At 38.7% G+C, this 20,729-nt stretch overlaps 1 protein-coding gene across 9 annotated transcripts in view; it reads left to right on the top strand.

Moving 5' to 3' along the window:
* FOCAD (focadhesin) overlaps positions 1 to 20,729 on the top strand; it is a 315,851-nt gene that overhangs the window by 68,365 nt on the left and 226,757 nt on the right. For all 9 annotated transcript variants that reach the window (XR_010344245.1, XM_012449997.2, XM_064381096.1 and 6 more), the window contains 3 exons: positions 3,028 to 3,129; positions 14,729 to 14,933; positions 17,888 to 18,094. Coding sequence is in view for 8 of the 9 variants with exons in the window: in XM_012449997.2 (XP_012305420.2) it covers positions 3,028 to 3,129; positions 14,729 to 14,933; positions 17,888 to 18,094 (514 nt within the window). In the remaining variant the exon portion in view is untranslated. The remainder of the gene's footprint in view (positions 1 to 3,027; positions 3,130 to 14,728; positions 14,934 to 17,887; positions 18,095 to 20,729) is intronic.

The raw sequence follows: 20,729 nt of genomic DNA, 5'->3' as shown, positions 1-20,729 counted from the left end.
TTGGCAATGATTTGATTATAGGTTAGTATACTCAGTTGAAATAGTATGTTAATAATCAAATGCTCATCAATAGGATGAGTCAGTGTTCTCATCTTATACTTCCCTTTTTCCTCAAGCTTTTGAGCTTCTTGGAATCAATGTTGTGTATCATTAGCTGCAATACTGCCACTCAGATCTCACATAATCAACTATTTGGTAAACTTAATTATCCAGATGTCTAAATCTGTAATTAATCTTTATGATCCGTATCCTACTATATGCTGCTTTATCTAATTTTTTTTGATGTAGGTTTGAGATACTAAATAAAATCTGCTGAATCCAATAGCTAGCAAAACAGGCCATTGTGCAACAAAGCTGGGGTGGCTCCGTTGTTACGCATAAATGTAAATTATAATAGAATTCTTTGCCATATATACGTCATTTCTAATCCCATTTTATACTTTTTTAAAAAAAATTCTGTTAACCTGATTCAATTTGGAAAAAACTGTGTTTTAAAAAGGAGATAGATGTTTAGCAGTTTTTTGGGGGGGATGTGAAGGATGGAAGGGAGATGGCTTATAAAGGAAGAAAGCACTTCATTGCCTTATGATCACACAAAAACTGGTAACTTATTGAGTTTTCTTCTTAAATATTTATAAATGCCACTATAATCTTGAAGATTAATGGTTGACTATATCTGATACTCTATAGCCATATGGTACTTATCAGAAGAACCCAAAGCTGAAATAGTTTTCTTCGTTTTTATGTGGTGTTTTTTTGTTTTTATTTGTTTGTTTGCTTTTGGTAGAGACTGGGTCCTGCTATGTTGCCCAGGCTGGTGTCAAATCTCTGGCCTCCAACAATTCTCCCACCTTGGCCTCCCAAAGTGCTGGGATTACAGGTGTGAATCACTGCTAGTGGCCTGTTTTGTGGTTTTAATTGAACACAACCTGCTGAACTTTCAATCTAAGAATTTCATTCGATGTGACATACCTGAGAGGCTTTTAGGATTTGTAATAATTTTCTTAGTATTTGTGGCAACTAGAGTGGAAGCAAATTCTAGGTAGGTTTAACTGCCAAAGGGTTTGGAATTGGAAAACATGATTTTGATATGATTTCTGAGTTTTGGCATAAAAAGTTGCTTGGAGTGTTCCCTTAGCAGTGGTAGCATTCCTATAAGTCAGAAATAGCCTGTGCTTTAGCAAGCAGGAGGCTGCCAGCATGTGAAGTTAGTTAGTACCTGTTAGGTTAGGTGAGGTTAAGAAGAAATAAAGAAGTAGTGTTATACCCAGAAACTGTGCCATAGTGTCAGAGAGGTGTTTAACATGTGTTTCAATGTGATAGATCTACCGTATTCTTCTGTTTTTAAAAGAGAAACCCAGAACATTTTGTACCCCCAACATCCCTGCAGTAGTTTTTACTTGTAGCAGTTCTGAATCTTGGCAACATATTAAAATTATCTTTAGAGTTTTAAAATACTGCTAATGGACAAACTTCATTGCAAGCAAGTCTAAGGTAGCAGACCTGGGCATTAGTATTAAGAGCTCTGCAGATAATCTAACTTGGAACCAAGATTAGGAACCACTGCTTTATAGCAGTGCATTAGAATTTCCTGCAGGACTATGTACTAGAGCTGGGTTAGGGCCTGAGAATTGGCATTTCTAACAAGTTCCCAGTTACTCTGACTGGTAAGGCATCACATTTTGAGAATCACCATGAACGCAGTCTTAAAAAAAGTAATTTGAGTGTAATTGATGGTCTGATCGTTACTTTTTTTGAAAAATAATTGCTGGAGATACATAGTTGGGTTAAAATTAAAGAATAGCATCATGTATGTGGTTCCTTTTATGCTAAAAAGATTGATATTTCTGTATTGTTTGCATTTTTTTTTACAATGAGCATTTAAATATATATTTTTTTGAGATAAGAGTTTTGCTCTTGTTGCCGAGGCTGGAGTTCGATGGCACAATCTTGGCTCACTACAACTGCCCCCTCCTGGGTTCAAGTGATTCTCCTTCCTCAGCTTCCTGAGTAGCTGGGATTACAAGCATGCGCCACCATGTCTGGATAATTTTGTATTTTTAGTAGAGATGGGATTTCTCCATGTTGGTCAGGCTGGTCTTGAACTCCCTACCTCAGGTGAACTGCCCGCCTTGGCCTCCCAAAGTGCTGGGATTACAGGCATGAGCCTCTGTGCCTGGCCTTAAATTTTATTTAAATATTTTCTTGGAGGAAAAAGCCACATAATAACTAAGAACTGTATAGTATTTAATAGTTTAAAAAGTTGATCAGTTTACAATTACTAGTAGTCTTTTTGAACTATTTAAAATAACTCATGGTTGTGCTTTTTTTTTATGGGGGATTAAGCCTCAAATTTGAGAATCGTTCAAATTTCAGATTTTGTGTTTTATATAGTCTCTTTAGGTATCTTAATGGAAGTAGCTCAAATAAAAGGATTCATCTGCATTCAATAGAAATTTTATGCATGTTCAGTTTGGATAGTTTGTTGTTAAGATGGAAGGAATGTTTCCTTTTTCTCTTCGTAAGTATGCTAGGAAACACAGAACCATACAGTGAAAATAATGGAGTACGTGGAAACAGGGAGAGACAGTGCTTATGGGTTGGGGAGGTGTTGGAGGAAATGGAACTTTCCAGGCTTAGAAAGAGAGCAGCAGTAGCAGGAGAAGGAGGTGGCCTGTGACCTCTAGGAATTGAAGGATCAAGGAGGTGGATATGATAGAGCTGCTGGATTCAGGAGCTTGGCCAATGTCACAGAGCTGTTAAATGGCAGAGTCCATTCCCAAATTTGGATCTCTGAGACTCCTGAGTCCATTTTGTTTTCTGCAAAAATGTTAGGTAAAGGCAGGGGGAAATGTCAGTTCTGATGTACCAACTCTGCAACAAATGGAGCAAGTGATCATTTTGGACAAATAATGGATCCTGAAAAAGGTCTCTAGATGGTGTTGACTTCTTTGCTGCTATATTCAGATATTGAAAATGTGTGGTCCTGAAATGACAGCTTCCCATGTGACTTTCTATGTTTTTCAGAAATCATCCTCAGCCTTTGATCACTGTGCTTGAACACAGACCTGATTGCTGGCCGATATTTTTGCAGCAGCTGACAGCTTTTTTCCAGCAGTGCTCTGAAAGGTAATGCAAAATAAAATAAGGGAGGGAGACAGAATGGTATATGCTAATTTCAGAGCTAGTTTTTTTTTTTTAATCTTCTTTGGATTATAATGTTTTCTCTTGAAGAAATGTCCTAGAGCAGGTTATAGTTTTCTATTTTCTTTTTAAGAGTAAAAGACAAAATCTGCCAGATTTATTGGTTGTTTAAACATTGAAAAGAGAAAAGCTGTTATTAAAGAAGTGAAGCATTGGTAAGTGGTTAGGAAAGTTGGCTGGAAAAATTCAATAAGCCACTACACAATACGTGTGGGAGATAGGTTATTTCCCCTCGAAATTGGCTGATGAGTTAGTCTCTCCATTAGAAACCTACCAATTGGGATAAAATACTACTGCCAAGTGGGATCAAGTAGCCACTATATGTGCAGTTAGCATACTTTCACCAAGGCCTTCTGATGGTCCTCAAAGCTACTCCCCTTTCTTTTATCCTTACTACCATGGCACTGGTCCAGGTCCTCATAATCTCTTGCTGTGGTTCCTGCCACCTGTTCCTAATTGGTATCTCTGCCTCCAGTCTTGTCCTGCTCAAATCCATTCTCTAATATCCCTCAGAAGGAAATATCAAGAGAGCAGATCTTACTAGATCACTCCTGTACTTAAGTCTCTGTGGCTGTGGTTTTCAAACTGCACTTGCATTGCGTGGGCTAAGCTTGGAAGATGTGCCTACCCTTTCATCTCTTTTCATAGTACTTACTTGTTGATAGCTTATGGAAGCTTTCTATGGAAAAACAAAAAGGAAATTCCCTGGACTGCAGGATAAAATCTAATATGACATAGTAGCTTAGTATATGATGTAGTTGTAATCTGTCTCACCAGCTTTATCTTTTCTTATCTTCATCCCTCAGTTTATTAGATTTAGCAGTACACTGACTTGCCTTGTGTTCCACACAGGAAGCAGTGCTGTTTCTTTCTCTCCATGTTTTTGCTTCCTGGTATCTGCTGTACTCTCTTGAATCTTACCCCACTTTCTTCATGATAAATTTCTTTATTTGAAATCTCTGTTTAGGCATTTTTTTTTTTTTTGCTCTAGGGTCTTTTCTTACTACAAGCTGTTGTCTACTTTTATCTCAAAGGTGTATTATAACTGTGACTTAGAAGTAGTTTTTCTAACTTGTCTAGATATCATGAGGAAAAAATATTATGAATTGACTGGTTTACTTATTGATAATCTTTTATTGATTCATTTCTTTTCCTTAAGTTCTTAGGTGTTAGCATATGCTATCTAGAGCCATCTGAAATTCTAAATTATTTTGTATTTATTTGCAAAGAATAATTTCAATATCCTCATTTCTACTTTTGCACTATGGGATTATTCCTTGCAGCATGAAATTGATAACTCTGGCTGCAGACTTAATTTCCTGAGATATAATTTTAGGGCCAGTTAACTCAGTTTGTTGTTCGGAAGGTAATAGAGCTACTCGGGGTGCTGAGGCTTGAGAATTACTTGAGCCCAGGAGGCTGAGGTTGTAGTGAGCAGAGATTGTACCACTACAGTTCAACCTGGGTGACACAGCAAGACCTTGTCTTTTAAAAAAAAAAAAAAGTAATGGAGAAGGCAGGTTGTTAAGAATATGAGTAGCAATTCACAATTATGGGGAGAAAGCAAAATGTTGTTAGGATAGCTAGCTATTTATGTTCATTTTTAATACTATGTATATGTCCTATAATGGCAGTGTATCTTCATGCTAGATTTTTTTGGGGATATTACAATTATTATTTTTAAGAGATGGGAGTCTGCTATGTTGCCCAGGCTGGACATGAGCTCCTGGGCTCAAGTGATCCCCCTGTCTGAGCCTCGTGAGTAGCTGGGACTACAGGCATACACCTCTGCACCCAGTATTTAGTTATTATTTTATAATTATGTTCTGCATTCATTTATTGAAGGCCTGTGATGTTAAAACTTCACATTAACCTTTCAGGAACTGAGAATTTGAGAATTGTGCAAATTGATAATATCATGGATTTTAGGCCTGGATACTTAAAGATTATCTAATATAATTTTTCAGATGAGAGAACTAAGGAGAGCAACATTAAGTTCATCATCTCATGATGAACTTAATGTAAATACTTGTGTGTAGGTACATAAACAATTGGTTACATTTTTTAACATTTTAAATCACTTTGGGATTTCAGATTGTCTGTTTTATTTTTAATATTCCTTTTTTCCTAAGCCCCTGGTAATTTCATACTTACTGAAGTGATTATCACATACCACATAGGAAATGCAGAATCTAAAATCAGAACAGATTAAGCAAAGGGGATTTTTAAATAGTATATTGTCCTTAAGGAAGTTCAACATTGTGCTCCTAATGTCAAATCATAATGGCATCTTGGAAATGTATTTCTTTATATGAACCTTACATTTCACCTTCAGCATCTCAAAGTAGAAAAAAACCGTTAAGCTGTTCATGGATGCTGTTGACATCTGAGTAGTATTTATTCTTTGGGGAATACATTATTATTTTTAATTTTTTAATTTTTTTAATTTTTTATATTTATTTATTTATTTTTCTATTGCATTTTAGGTTTTGGGGTACATGTGAAAAACATGCAAGATTGTTGCATAGGTGCATATGTGGCAGTGTGATTTGCTGCCTTCCTCCCCTTCACCTATATGTGGCATTTCTCCCCATGCTATCTCTCCCCAACTCCCCACCCCCCACTGTCCCCCCACTCCCCCCCAACAGACCCCAGTGTATAGTGCTCCCCTCCCTGTGTCCATGTGTTCCCATTGTTCAACACCCGCCTATGAGTGAGAACATGCGATGTTTGATTTTGTGTTCTTGTGTCAGTTTGCTGAGAATGATGGTTTCCAGATTCATCCATGTCCCTACAAAGGACGCGAACTCATCGTTTTTGATGGCTGCATGATATTCCATGGTGTATATGTGCCACATTTTCCCTGTCCAGTCTATCATCGATGGGCATTTGGGTTGGTTCCAGGTCTTTGCTATTGTAACCAGTGCTGCAGTGAACATTCGTGTGCATGTGTCCTTATAGTAGAACGATTTATAATCCTTTGGATATATACCCAGTAATGGGATTGCTGGGTCAAATGGAATTTCTATTTCTAGGTCCTTGAGGAATCGCCACAGTGTCTTCCACAATGGTTGAACTAATTTACACTCCCACCAACAGTGTAAAAGTGTTCCTATTTTCTCCACATCCTCTCCAGCATCTGTTGTCTCCAGATTTTTTAATGATCGCCGTTCTAACTGGCGTGAGATGGTATCTCAATGTAGTTTTGATTTGCATTTCTCTAATGACCAGTGATGATGAACATTTTTTCATATGCTTGTTGGCCTCATGTACGTCTTCTTTTGTAAAGTGTATGTCTTCTTTTGTAAAGTATCTGTTCATATCCTTCGCCCACTTTTGAATGGGCTTGTTTGTTTTTTTCTTGTAAATCTGTTTTAGTTCTTTGTAAATTCTGGATATCAGCCCTTTGTCAGATGGGTAGGCTACAAAAATTTTTTCCCATTCTGGTGGTTGCCAATTCACTCTATTGACTGTTTCTTTTGCTATGCAGAAGCTCTGGAGTTTGATTAGGTCCCATTTGTCTATTTTGGCTTTTGTTGCCAATGCTTTTGGTGTTTTGGTCATGAAGTCCTTGCCTACGTCTATGTCCTGAATGGTTTTGCCTAGGTTTTCTTCTAGGGTTTTTATGGTGTTAGGTCTTATGTTTAAGTCTTTAATCCATCTGGAGTTAATTTTAGTGTAAGGTGTCAAGAAGGGGTCCAGTTTCTGCTTTCTGCATATGGCTAGCCAGTTTTCCCAACACCACTTATTAAACAGGGAATCCTTTCCCCATTGCTTGTTTTTGTCAGGTTTGTCAAAGATCGGATGGTTGTAGATATGTTGTGTTGCCTCCGATGCCTCTGTTCTGTTCCATTGGTCTATATCTCTGTTTTGGTACCAGTACCATGCTGTTTTGATTACTGTAGCCTTGTAGTATAGTTTGATGTCCGGTAGTGTGATGCCTCCCGCTTTGTTCTTTTGGCTTAGAATTGACTTGGCTATGTGGGCTCTCTTTTGGTTCCATATGAAGTTTAAGGTGGTTTTTTCCAGTTCTGTGAAGAAGGTCATTGGTAGCTTGATGGGGATAGCGTTGAATCTGTAAATTATTTTGGGCAGTATGGCCATTTTCACGATATTGATTCTTCCTGACCATGAACATGGAATGTTTCTCCATCTGTTTGTGTCCTCTCTTATTTCGTTGAGCAGTGGTTTGTAGTTCTCCTTGAAGAGGTCCTTTACGTTCCTTGTTAGTTGTATTCCTAGGTATTTTATTCTCTTTGTAGCAATTGTGAATGGCAGTTTGTTCTTGATTTGGCTCTCTTTAAGTCTGTTATTGGTGTATAGGAATGCTTGTGATTTTTGCACATTGACTTTGTATCCTGAGACTTTGCTGAAGTTGCTTATCAGTTTCAGGAGATTTTGGGCTGAGATGATGGGGTCTTCTAGATATACAATCATGTCGTCTGCAAATAGAGACAATTTGACTTCCTCCTTTCCTATTTGAATACCCTTTATTTCTTTTTCTTGCCTGATTGCTCTGGCTAGAACTTCCAGTGCTATATTGAATAGGAGTGGTGAGAGAGGGCCTCCTTGTCTAGTGCCAGATTTCAAAGGGAATGCTTCCAGTTTTTGCCCATTCAGTATGATATTGGCTGTTGGTTTGTTATAAATAGCTTTTATTATTTTGAAATACGTTCTGTCGATACCTAGTTTATTGAGGGTTTTTAGCATAAAGTGCTATTGAATTTTGTTGAAGGCCTTCTCTGCATCAATGGAGATAATCATGTGGGTTTTGTCTTTGGTTCTGTTTATGTCGTTAATTACATTTATAGACTTGCATATATTGAACCAGCCTTGTATCCCCGGGATGAATCCTACTTGATCATGGTGGATAAGCTTTTTGATGTGCTGTTGTAATCGGCTTGCAGTATTTTATTGAAGATTTTTGCATCTATGTTCATCATGGATATTGGCCTGTAGTTTTCTTTTCTTGTTGAGTCTCTGCCGGGTTTTGGTATCAGGATGATGTTGGTCTCATAACATGATTTGGGAAGGATTCCCTCTTTTTGGATTATTTGGAATAGTTTCAGAAGGAATGGTACCAGTTCCTCTTTGTATGTCTTGTAGAATTTGGCTGTGAACCCATCTGGACCTGGGTTTTTTTTGGGTGGTAGACTCTTAATTGCTGCCTTGACCTCAGACCTTGTTATTGGTCTATTCAGGGTTTCAACTTCTTCCTGGTTTAGGCTTGGGAGGAGGCAACTGTCCAGGAATTTATCCATTTCTTCCAGGTTTTCTAGTTTATGTGCATAGAGTTGTTTGTAATAATCTCTGATGATGGTTTGAATTTCTGTGTTATCTGTGGTGATATCCCCTTTATCATTTTTTATGGCATCTATTTGGTTATTCTGTCTTTTCTTTTTCATTAATCTGGCTAGTGGTCTGTCTATTTTGTTGATCTTTTCAAAAAACCAGCTCCTGAATTTATTGATTTTTTTTGAAGGGTTTTTCATGTCTCTATCTCCTTCAATTCTGCTTTGATCTTAGTTATTTCTTGTCTTCTGCTAGGTTTTGAGTTTTTTTGATCTTGCTCCTCTAGCTCTTTCAATTTTGACGATAGAGTGTCAATTTTAGATCTCTCCTTTCTTCTCATGTGGGCACCTATTGCTATATATTTTCCTCTAGAGGCTGCTTTGAATGTGTCCCAGAGATTCTGGTATGTGGTGTCTTCGTTCTCGTTGGTTTCGAAGAACATCTTTATTTCTGCTTTCATTTCATTGTTTATCCAGTCAGCATTCAGGAGAAAGTTGTTCATGAAGCTGTGCGGTTCTGGGTTGGTTTTTGAATTCTGAGTTCTAACTTGATTGCACTGTGGTCTCAGAGACTGTTTGTTATGATTTCCGTTCTTTTGCATTTGCTGAGGAGTGATTTACTTCCAATTATGTGGTCAATTTTAGAGTAGGTGTGATGTGGTGCTGAGAAGAATGTATATTCTGTGGGTTTGGGGTGGAGAGTTCTATAAATGTCTATTAGGTTTGCTTGTTCCAGGTCTGAGTTCAAGTCCTGGATATCCTTGTTAATTTTCTGTCTCGATCTGTCTAATATTGACAATGGTCTGTTGAAGTCTCCCACTATTATTGTGTGGGAATGTAAGTCTCTTTGTAAGTCATTAAGAACTTGCCTTATGTATCTGGGTGCTCCTGTATTAGGTGCATATATATTTAGGATCGTTAGCTCTTCTGTTGCATTGATCCTTTTACCATTGTGTAATGTCCTTCTTTGTCTCTTTTGATCTTTGTTGCTTTAAAGTCTATTTTATCAGACATGAGAATTGCAACTCCTGGTTTTTTTTGCTCTCCATTTGCTTGGTAAATCTTCCTCCATCTCTTTCGTTTGAGTCTTTGTGTATCCTTGCATGTGAGATGGGTTTCCTGGATACAGCACACTGATGGGTTTTGGTTTTTTGTCCAATTTGCCAGTCTGTGTCTTTTAATTGGGGCATTTAGTCCATTTATGTTTAGGGTTAATATTGTTATGTGTGAATTTGATACTGCCATTTTGATGCTAGCCGGCTGTTTTGCCCGTTGGTTGATGCAGATTCTTCACTGTGTTGATGCTCTTTGCCATTTCGGGTGTTTTTGGAGTGGCTAGTACTGGTTGTTCTTTTCTATGTGTAGTGCCTCTTTCAGGAGTTCTTGTAAAGCTGGTCTGGTGGTGATGAAATCTCTGAGTACTTGCTTGTTCACAAAGGATTTTATTTTTCCTTCACTTATGAAGCTTAGTTTGACTGGATATGAAATTCTGGGTTGAAAGTTCTTTTCTTTAAGGATGTTGAGTATCGGCCCCCAGTCTCTTCTGGCCTGTAGGGTTTCTGCTGAGAGATCTGCTGTGATTCTGATGGGCTTCCCTTTGTGTGTAACCCGACCTTTCTCTCTGGCTGCCCTTAGCATTTTCTCCTTCATTTCAACCCTGGTGAATCTGACGATTATGTTCCTTGGGGTTGCTCTTCTAGAGGAATATCTTTGTGGTGTTCTCTGTATTTCCTGGACTTGAATATTGGTCTGCCTTGCTAGGTTGGGGAAGTTTTCCTGGATAATATCCTGAAGAGTATTTTCCAGCTTGGATGCATTCTCTTCATCACATTCAGGTACACCTATCAAACGTAGATTACGTCTTTTCACATAGTCTCATATTTCTTGTTGACTTTGTTCATTCCTTTTTACCCTGTTTTCTCTAATCCTGCCTTCTCGTTTTATTTCATTGAGTTGAACTTCGACCTCTGATATCCTTTCTTCTGCTTGGTCAATTAGGCTGTTGAAACTGCTTTGCGAACTTCTCGTGTTGTGTTTTTCAGCTCCATCAATTCACTCGTATAGCTCTCTAAGTTGTCCATTCTCGTTAGCATTTCGTCAAGTGTTTTTTCCAGGTTCTTAGTTTCTTTGCATTGAGTTAGAACATGTTCTTTTAGTTCACGGAAGTTTCTTATTATCCACTTTCTGAAGGCTGATTCTGTCATTTCATCACACTCCTTCTCCATCCAGTCTTGTTCCCTTGCTGGTGAGGAGTTGTGATCCCTTGTAGGAGGAGAGGTGTTCTGGTTTCGGGTGTTTTCATCCTTTTTGTGCTGGTTTCTTCCCCTGTTTATGGATTTATCCACCTGTCGACTTTGTAGTTGTTGATTTTCTGATTTTGATAAGTTTAAGTCTGCAGCAGCAGAACTCATAAACCCCTTTTTTTCCCCCCCAGGTGTTCTGTCCCAGGGAGTTAGGGCTTTATGAGTTTTCGCTGTGCTGCTGCCGTTTTCCCTGCCCACAAGGAGGCAGCCTAGTCACTCTCAGCCTGCAGAGGCTTTGCTGAGCTGCTGTGGGCTCCGCCCAGCTGCCGTGTGAACTTCCCTGCAGTCCTGTTTATATGGGTGTAGTTAGAGCTGCTTCCGCAATGTTGGCCCGCCTCTGTAATCACGGACTTTCTCTGTAATGGTGGGTTGCCGCAGCAACGACAGGCTGCCTCAGTAATGGTGGACGCCCCTCCCCCACAGAGCTGGGCTGTCCCGAAACTCTCAACCCAGAGCGTTTCTAATTCCTGTTTTTTTGTTTTTGTTGTTGTTTTTGTGGGGGTGGGACCAGCCGGGCCTGATCTCCTGGCTCCCTGCCTCAGAGCCTTTTATTTTTTCATTGAACGGTCGAGACTCTACCAGGTGACCTGGTCGCCTGTAGAATAGGCACAGAGATCTGTGTGATTTCCCATGCGGTGACCCACTGCACAGCTGAAACTGCGTCTCTGAGATTCGTGGCACTTTTTTTGCCCGGGAATCTCCTGGCCTGGCTCCCTGTTTCAGCTTCCCTTGCTGGCTAAGTGGGACCACAGTCCCGTTTACTCTGCACCTGGAGTGGCTGCGCCGGGGCTCAGGCTAAACAGCTGCGCCAGCCAAAACAGCCACGCTGGCCACCAGTGGGGCTCCTCCGCCTGCGAATCTCCTGGTCTATGCGCAATAAAAATCCGTCTGGAAATGCGGCGTCCACTCACCCTCTGCACTTTCACTCCGAACTGCAATCCTGAGCTGGATCTAACCGGCCATCTTGGAACTCCTCCTCAATGGGGTTGTTCTGGGGAATACATTATTAAAGAGAGATGGAGAAGGAAGTTTCTTAAATTTCTTTTCTGGAAACTTTGACTTTGTATTTCATACATACATTGTCTGATTCTTTCACCTATGTTTTTTTAGTTTTCTAAAGTAGAAGGTGTGATAAAGATGTATGTTTCAGTAAGACTTATGAACTCAAAAGTTCTATTTATTTTTATAGATTGTATAAGTATTTGAGCTTACGATAAAAAATTTTTTTTCAGACTGTGAGCTCTGTGAGAGCAGGAATTTAATCTATTTTTATTTCTTTCTTTGTTTCCAGCATGTAGATGAGTGACTGGTATACTGTAGGTGGGCAATAAGTTTTACCAAGTGAATAAATGAATGAACGAATAAGATTTAATTGGCTTGGTAACTTACATTTTTATTAATGTTAATGACATTTTGAAGTCACATTGCTATGAAATATATGGTATTATAAGATTATGTCGTCAAGCATGATTTATTTTATTCTAATTTAATAAATTCTTTTTTATTTTCTATTTTAGTTTCAGGGGTACGTGTGCAGGTCTATTTGAAGGGTATATTGTATGGTGCTCAGGTTTGGTCTTTTATTGATCCTGTCACCCAGTAGTGAACAAAATACCTAACAGGAAAATTTACAGCCCTTGACCCCGTTCCTTCCCACCTTTTTTTGGAGTTCCCCAATGTTTGTTGTTAAGAGCTTTATGTCTGTGTGACCCAGGGTTTAGCTCCAGTGAAGCATAATTTAAATACCATTTCTTCCATGAAGTAACTGCACTTTATACCATTCTTTTGGCAGTTTTCACTTTCTGTCTTCTAGTTGAGGACCACAACTGATTGTCTCTGTTAGACCATGTGCTTCTTGAGGATAGATAATTCTTATTTCATCTTTGTATCTTATCTAATCATTCCTTACATATAATAAATGTGAAAAACATTACAAAATAAAACCGTGATATTTAATTGCATGCTAATCATAAAACTACTCTAACTTAGTATAACTGAATTAATTAAATGAGCATCTCTTTGAAGGCCTAAGTATATACAGTTATTGGTGATAATAACAGTAAACAAATCTATGGCCTTACTTGGTGTATAGTCTGGCAGGAGATATAGGTATTAAAAAAAATGCCTGTAGTGTCAGCTGCTTGGGAGACTGAGGCAGGAGGATTACGTGAGTCCAGGAATTCAAGGCTGCAGTGCACTATTATTGTGCCTGTGAATAGCTATTGTACTCCAACCTGGGCAATGCAGCAAGACCCTAGGAGAAATACCTGATGTAGATGACGGGACAATGGATATAGCAAACCACCACCATGGCACATGTATACCTATGTAACAAACCTTCACGGTCTGCACATGTACTCCAGAACTTAAAGTATAATAAATAAATAAAAAATAGCTGGGCATGGTGGTGCATGCCTGTAATCCCAGCTACTCAGGAGACAAGGCTGGAGAATCGCTTAAACCCGGGAGGCAGAGGTTGCTTTAAGCTGAGACTACACCATTGCACTCTCCAGCCTGGGTGACAAGAATGAAACTCCATCTTAAAAAAAAAAAAAAAAAAAAGTAATGACAATAAAGCATTGTACCATAAAAGCACATCTCATGTTATCTGATCAAGGTGAAGTGTCAAGGAAGAACCTGAGAAAGTAATTGTATAGCAGATAACTGAAGGATGATAGAAACTAGGGAGGGAAAGGAATAGGAAGGGTAGAAGGGGAGAATATTACACGTAGAGGGAATGGCAAGTGAGAAGAAAATCCAGATCGCTTGGTTAAAGACCTGAACAGAGTTGAGTGTGGTTTAGTGGTGAAGGAAGAACAAGAAGTGAAGATGGAAAGATAAACAGAGGCCACATGATGGAGAGTGTGTGTGAATTGGGCTAGATACTGTTTAGGCTGGCTAATGACATTACCATATTTTCATTTTTCACGATCATTCTGGTATTTTAGTGACTTTGGACTAAGTGTTTTCAGGATATAATAAAATATAAATAGATAAAAAATATTTGTAGGGTGGGAAATGCTTAAGAAGACCTTGGCAAATTACTTCACCCCTCTCTCCTTCAGTTTCTTTATCTGTGTTTTGGAGATAATACTATTTTTTATTTCATAGGGTTGTGGTGAGGATTCAATGGATTTAAAGACATGAAATGCAGTAACTTGAACACTGTAAGGGTTAAAATGTTAACTGTCATAATTATTTTGGGATGGTTGTCTGGATTTGTTTTACATAGCTCCTTACCTGTAAAGTTTATCCAACAACTCATGTTTGTGTCATAATCCTGGAGAGGTGATCCTGACATCTGTAATTCTAGAAAGGTTGTCAGGTGATTTTTTTTCTTTTAAAGATGGAGTCTAGCTCTGTTGCTAGGCTGGAGTACAGTGGTGTTATCTCAGCTCGCTGCAACCTCGACTTCCCGGGTTCAGGTGATTCTCCTGCCTCAGCCTCCTGAGGAGCTGGGACTACAGGTGCATGCCACCATGACCAGTTGATGTTTGTATTTTTAGTAGAGACAAGGTTTCACCGTGTTGGCCAGGATGGTCTTGATCTCCTGACCTCGTGATCTGCCCACCTTGGCCTCCCAGAGTGCTAGGATTACAGGCATGAGCCACTTCGCCGAGACCAGATGATTCTTATGGTCAGTAAACACTGATTTTGGAGATGTAGTTGCTATTCTGTTGTGCAAATAGCTCTTCATCCTGGGCATGTAGCTTACAGTCTCCAGGTGTTGAATAATTTTTCCTCAGTGTACAAAGAACTTTGTGGCATAGATGTAGGCAGGTCATAGCGGAATAGAAGAATCTTAAAAAGAACTTACACTTGATAATATGGTAGTTTGTTATGTCGTGAACTATAAGTTGTTACTTGCCACTTGTCTGCTTGATAGTGTGTTTAACTCAATGACTGGCTAATGTTTTTCATGTCTTATAGGTCAGAAATTTCATGCATTCAAATAATGGCACCATTTCTGTGGTATCTGTATTGTGAACCATCTCAGTTACAAGAATATGCTAAACTTCGACTAACCCTGCTGAAAGTCTTACTTCAACCTCAGGTTCTTTGTGACAAAGAACAACCATCAATGCTGGAACAGCAGATACTTCAACTGTGTTGTGACATGGTTCCATGTTTGCAGGTAAGGTCTTCGTTCTCTTCCACAAATCTAGCATCAGCATCAGTTAAGTGTTGTTTTCGTCATAGATAAAGTAGTTCTAGAACATATGTGATTTGGCAAACTCAGGCATGATCCTTATTCTAGAAATGCTTAAAATCTTTTTGGGAAAGATGAAAGAAACAAAATATAGATTTAACATGAATATATTATGTTCTATGTTAATTCACAAAAATTATAAATGAACATAATCCGTTTTGGGATTAGCAGGTGTGAAAACTTTCCTTCTCAGGTAAAAGATTTTGAGTTGAGTTTCTTTTCTGTAGATATTGAGACAGTAGCAAGGAAAAAGAAGACCTGTATGCAAATTGAAAATAAAGGTGTGTCTCAGGGCATAAACAGCTCTGAGAATGTAAAGCCTGGCCTGCTGATGTGTGCCAGCTAGATTACAGTTTCCACATGTACCCTTGCAACATATGCAGCAGCTCTCAGGGATACTGCTCTTGAGAAGCACACATGTAGTAAATGAGTTAGGATAAATACTGTATATATATTCTGTAGTGATTCATTTATCAGTCTGTCTCTTCTCATCATCTAGGTTTGCTATTTGCCTGGAATCTGAGCACCATGCTGCTTAGCTGATGGAAGGAATCTGTGAACATATTTCAAAGTGATCACTTGAGGTCACACATGACCTGCTTTAAGTTTGTGTTAGCAAGGAGTGACTAGAGTAAATCTTTCCTTTGTGACTCATAAATAGGCTTTCCTGTAATCAAGGCAGAAAAAATTTAATTAAAATGAATTCTCCTGTGGCTTTTCCAAAGCTTTTGTTTTGTGTGGGCAATAAAGCAATGTATAGGCAGAACGTCTTGAACTAGGGTACATTTTTTCACACCATGGCTGCATTACCCTGTTCTGTGCTCCTTTGCCAATGTTTGTCTTCATCTTATAAACCTGTGTTGACAAGTTAAATGCTTTTAGAAATAAGCTATGTGGAATATTTCTGGGAATTGGCTTTTTAACCTAACAGTCACGTGAGAAAAAAGGGATATATCCTTTGGAACTACTGGAACTAGCGACATAAGCATACTTAATCAGTTTAACAAATCGGCTTATTAGAATGAAGTGTGGGAGGATTGGAAGTGGTCTTAGAGATTACATAATCCATTCCCCACCCAATACACTTGTTGCTTATACTCTCTGCAACATGACTATCTCATGGCTAATTGAATATTTTGGTGATAGAGGAAGCACACTATTTTGCAAGGCAACCATTTTTTTAGCAAGTACTTATTGACCTTCATTTTTCGAATTACTTACTCATTTCCATTCTTCTCAGAACAAAATGAAATAAGGTTTTAAGAAAACCCACCTGTATCCTATTTTGTCTTGTTTTTCTCCCTTTCCTTCCCATTTTTCCTTCCTTCTCTCCTCACCTCCCTCCCTTCCTTATTTTTTATTCACTTTCTTAATCTCCCCATTGCAAATGGTTTCTGGATTTTTCCCTGTTTTGTTTTGCCAGGAATTTTCTAGTTTTGGGGTGCTCAAATATGCTACTATGAAATGATCTTCTTAGAGCTAACTACAATGCTGTTGATTTATACTGAGCACTAGGATAGAATCACATTTAAATTTTAAAAAACAAATTTTAGAAGTAACTGTGCAACCCTGTTGACCTATGATGAAAGAATGGTCAGTGAAACGCATATTTCTGTTTCTTACGCCAGATGCGCTTTCATTTTATATTTGTAGAATTGGCTTTTTCATTTTAATTGTGACTCCTGTCATCTCACATATTACCTATTCTATTAAGTAGTATATATGTATACAAAGACAGAATGTTACTTCAAAATTATTCTTGTCTAGAATTTTGATAATGTTAAAGATTAGAGAGCCTTTAATGCTAGCTTGCTGAGGTTGTCTTTTGGATTTTTTTTGTTTTGGAAAATTAGAAATGTGTACATAAATTCACCCAAGGAAATATTTTGTCAAATAAACAGTAGGCTTTATTTTAAATCTGTCTCTTCTCTGTGCCCTTTTGACTTTCCTACTGTATGTTTGCAAGAGAGCAAAAAATTTTATACCAGATTATTTATGTTTATTTTTTGTAACAATATTTTCTTTTTCTTCTCTTTGATCTTTTGATATCTTTCTTGTTTGCTAGAAACTAACTTTTCTCTCTGTGTATAACTAGTAGTCATTTGGATTATTATGGTGATAACCACTGGTAAAAGGTACAGCTGGTTAACTGTAGGCTTTCTTCTTGATGAATTTAACAGACACAAGGCTCTTGATTGAAGCAGATGGTCCATAATCTCTGAGAAATGCCAGTGTGTCTGTGAGCAGGACCATATACTTAATACCAACTCCAGAATTTTTATCAGAACAGCTGGGTTTGAATTGAATTGGGATTTTCAAGAGCACCCAAGTCCTTCCTATCTAATACATTTGCCTGTTGAGAAGACACTCTACCATTTGAATATGGTGTTTTACTATATCTGCCAGTGTGGAAATGATACTCTCAGTTAAGGCTGTCTGAGCAAATATCTTGCAGATAAAGGGCTTAGTAGTGTGTTAGAATAACATGCTGAGCTATTACTGTTAGGTATCTATGTTGGAATTGTAGAAAGGAGAGTTTGGAGAATTCAAAACCAAACTCAATTTCCCCCAACACGTTGGCACTGTCATGTAACGTGTTTTAAGACGTCTGCACTCAGAGAAGCTAGAAAAATGAAGGAAAAGAAATTTGTGCCAGTCAGCAGTAACAAAAACAGTAGCAAACTGGAGTTTGGTAAATGAGGAAAGGATAAGGTGCAGTTTTATAGTTAACCCTTCATTGAGTGTGTAACTTTTTTCGTCTCCTTTAAGTCTTTGTGGGTTTAGAGAAAAACTTTTATTGTTGAAAGCTTCTTGGGTAGCTTCAAATTATCCTTCGGTTTATGTATTTTTAAATATCATATAATGACTTTTTTTAACAGATAAAAGACTTAATGCAGACAACAGAAGTGCTGCTGTTTATTGAGGAAGTATATTTAAGCCTTTTGCGTCATCCTGCTTTCTGGAAAACTCAGCTTATCCAGCTGACTCTTCAGCTGCTGTGTGTCTGTGAAGTCAGCTTAAAGATAACTGGAGAATGTTCATCTTCAATTCACCTTTTAGAGAAAAGTGTTGAACCCCTGAAGGAGGTAAGGATAGTAGTATATTATACTGTTCATGCATTGTTATAAAGAAATACCCGACACTTGGTAATTTATAAAGAAAAGAGGTTTAATTGGCTTGCAGTTTGGGAGGCTGTAAAGCATGCATGGTGCTGGCATTTGGTTAGCCTCTAGGGAGGGCTCAGGAAACTAAAAATCATGGCAGAAGGTGAAGTGGGAGCCAGCACTTCACATGGCTGGAGCAGGAGAGAGAGAAAGGAGTGCGGAGATGCTACACACTTTTAAGCAACTGGATCTCAATCACTATCACAAGAACAGCACCAGGAGGATTGCCCTAAACCATTCATGAGAAACATCTTTGTGATCCAGTCACCTCCACCAGACCCCACTTCCAATACTGGGGATTACAGTTTGACATGAGATTTGGCGGGGCCACAGATCCAAACCATATCAGATAGACATTTTAGTATGTCAGTTATCACTCATTTGAGTTTTTCAGTAACTGGGTGGATGTGCTCATTCAGTTTGCATATCCGAGGCATTTTGATCTAACACCATTAAAGCATACTGCTACTGCACTACTACTGATAACGTTTATAAGAAAAAGAAATCCTTAAAATACTCTTCAGAGCATCAATTAAAGATCACCACTCTGACTTTTTTTCATTTATTCATACAGAGCACAAGTATTGAACATTTACTATATGCCAGGCTTTATGGAATACATAGATGAAAAGGTAAATTGTGTGACCTCAGGAGACTTACAGACATGCTAGTAACTAATTATAGTACAATAGAAAAGATTTTGTGGGAATATGTTTAAAGTGTAGTGGGAGCACAAGTTTCAGGAGGTAGGGCATGAGATGAGATGTGAAGACTGAATGGAATGTGTCTGTTATAAGGGCCTGAAGGCATTCCAGCTGGAGTACAGCATGTACCCAAATGAAAAAACATGAGAGAGTAGTATCAAGAGGATGTTAAATATTGTTGAAGGATTAAGGTGTGAAAAATAGGGCTGGACCTGTCTTCCATGCCACACAAATGAGTTTACATTTTATCTTCTAGGTAATGACATGCTGTTTGAGGCCTTTCAGCAGATCTCATTTTTTTGTGTGTGGAAGATCTTTCTCATAGGTGGTTGGAGGAGAGTTTGGGGCCGTACACCACTAATAGAGTAGGAAGTCTTAGGCAGTTAGGGCTGCCACAGACTGGGTGGCTTAGCCAACAAAAATTTATTTATTGGTTGGGCACAGTGGCTCACACCTGTAATCCCAGCACTTTAGGAGGCCAAGGTGGCAGATCATTTGGCATCAGGAGTTCGAGACCAGCCTGACCAACATGGTGAAACTTCATCTCTACTAAAAATACAAAAAATTAGCTGGGCGTGGTAGTGCACCACTGTAATCTACTTGGGATGCTGAGGCAGGAGAATTGCTTGAACGTGGGAGGCAGAAGTTGCAGTGTGCCAGGATTGCACCTCTGCACTCCAGCCTGGGCGACACAGCAGGACTTTGTTTCAAAATATGTAAATAAAATTTTTTCTCAGTTCTGAAGGCTGAAGAGTCCAAGCATTGGGTGCTAGCCAATTCTGTTCCTGGTGAGGACTCATCCTGGCTTGCAGCTGGCTCTCCTCACATGGTAGGGGGAGTATGAGCTCTCTGGTGTCTTTTCTTATGAGGACACTATCCAGATTGGATTAGGGCCCCACCCTGATGACCTCACTTAACCTTAATTACTTCCTTACTCCAAATACAGTCACATGGGGTTTAGGACTTCAACAAATACATTTTGAGAGGACACAGTTGAGTCCATTGCAAGGGGCTAATGAGGGAAATGCAAGTGGGAAAAGGGAGACATAGAAGATAGACTCAATAGGGCTTTATGACTGATTAGATGATCAAGGAGAAGAGTTAGTTGATAGAATCTCAGCTTCTGTTTTTGGCTACTGTATGATGCCATTCACTTTGAGAAATGGTAGCTGATGTTGGAGGGAAAATGATTAATTTGATTTCAGATATGCTTGGCTTGAAGTATGTATGGATCATAGAGAGTTGGATATATGTTTTGAAATTCAGGCTAGAGGTCTGGGCTAAAGAGATACATTCATAGACATTAATTTTGGGGTGGGGATTTTAAACACGGAACTGGATGACAAGGCTTGTGCTGGAACTCTGGGGTGGTTGTTATTTGGAATTTACTGATAAAGAGGAGTCAGAAAATGTCTAGAAGGATCATATATAATCAGCAGAGACAGATGACATGAAAATCAAGGGAAGGACTATCTCAATAAGAGGGCATAGTCAAGAGTGTCATGTGTCATGGACTGATGATATAAGAGTAAGGGGTGGAAAGTATTCTCAGGATACAGCACATAAAAGCTTATTGTTAACATTGGAGGGAGATGTTTCAGCAGGTGGGTGGGGGGTGGGGGTGGGGAAATTGGAATTAAGGGAGTTTGAATGGCAGGTGAGAGAATGAATGTAGATTTTGATGGAAGATGGGAGCCCAGGAAGACTCAAGTATTATAAGTCACTTGTCAATCTTACGATTAGAATGGTTTTACATATACTGGGACTCTAATAACATTTATTCTACTGTATAGTTTTCTATCTTATGTATAGTAGATATGTATATATATATATCAGGTATAATATCTGACAGA

This window comes from Aotus nancymaae, unplaced genomic scaffold (assembly GCF_030222135.1).
Source record: "Aotus nancymaae isolate 86718 unplaced genomic scaffold, 86718_ANA_hifiasm-v0.15.2.pri h1tg000003l, whole genome shotgun sequence".
Classification (NCBI taxonomy): Eukaryota; Metazoa; Chordata; class Mammalia; order Primates; family Aotidae; genus Aotus; species Aotus nancymaae.
The sequence above is the reverse complement of the archived record's forward strand: the minus strand, read 5'-3'. Positions and strand labels throughout refer to the sequence as shown.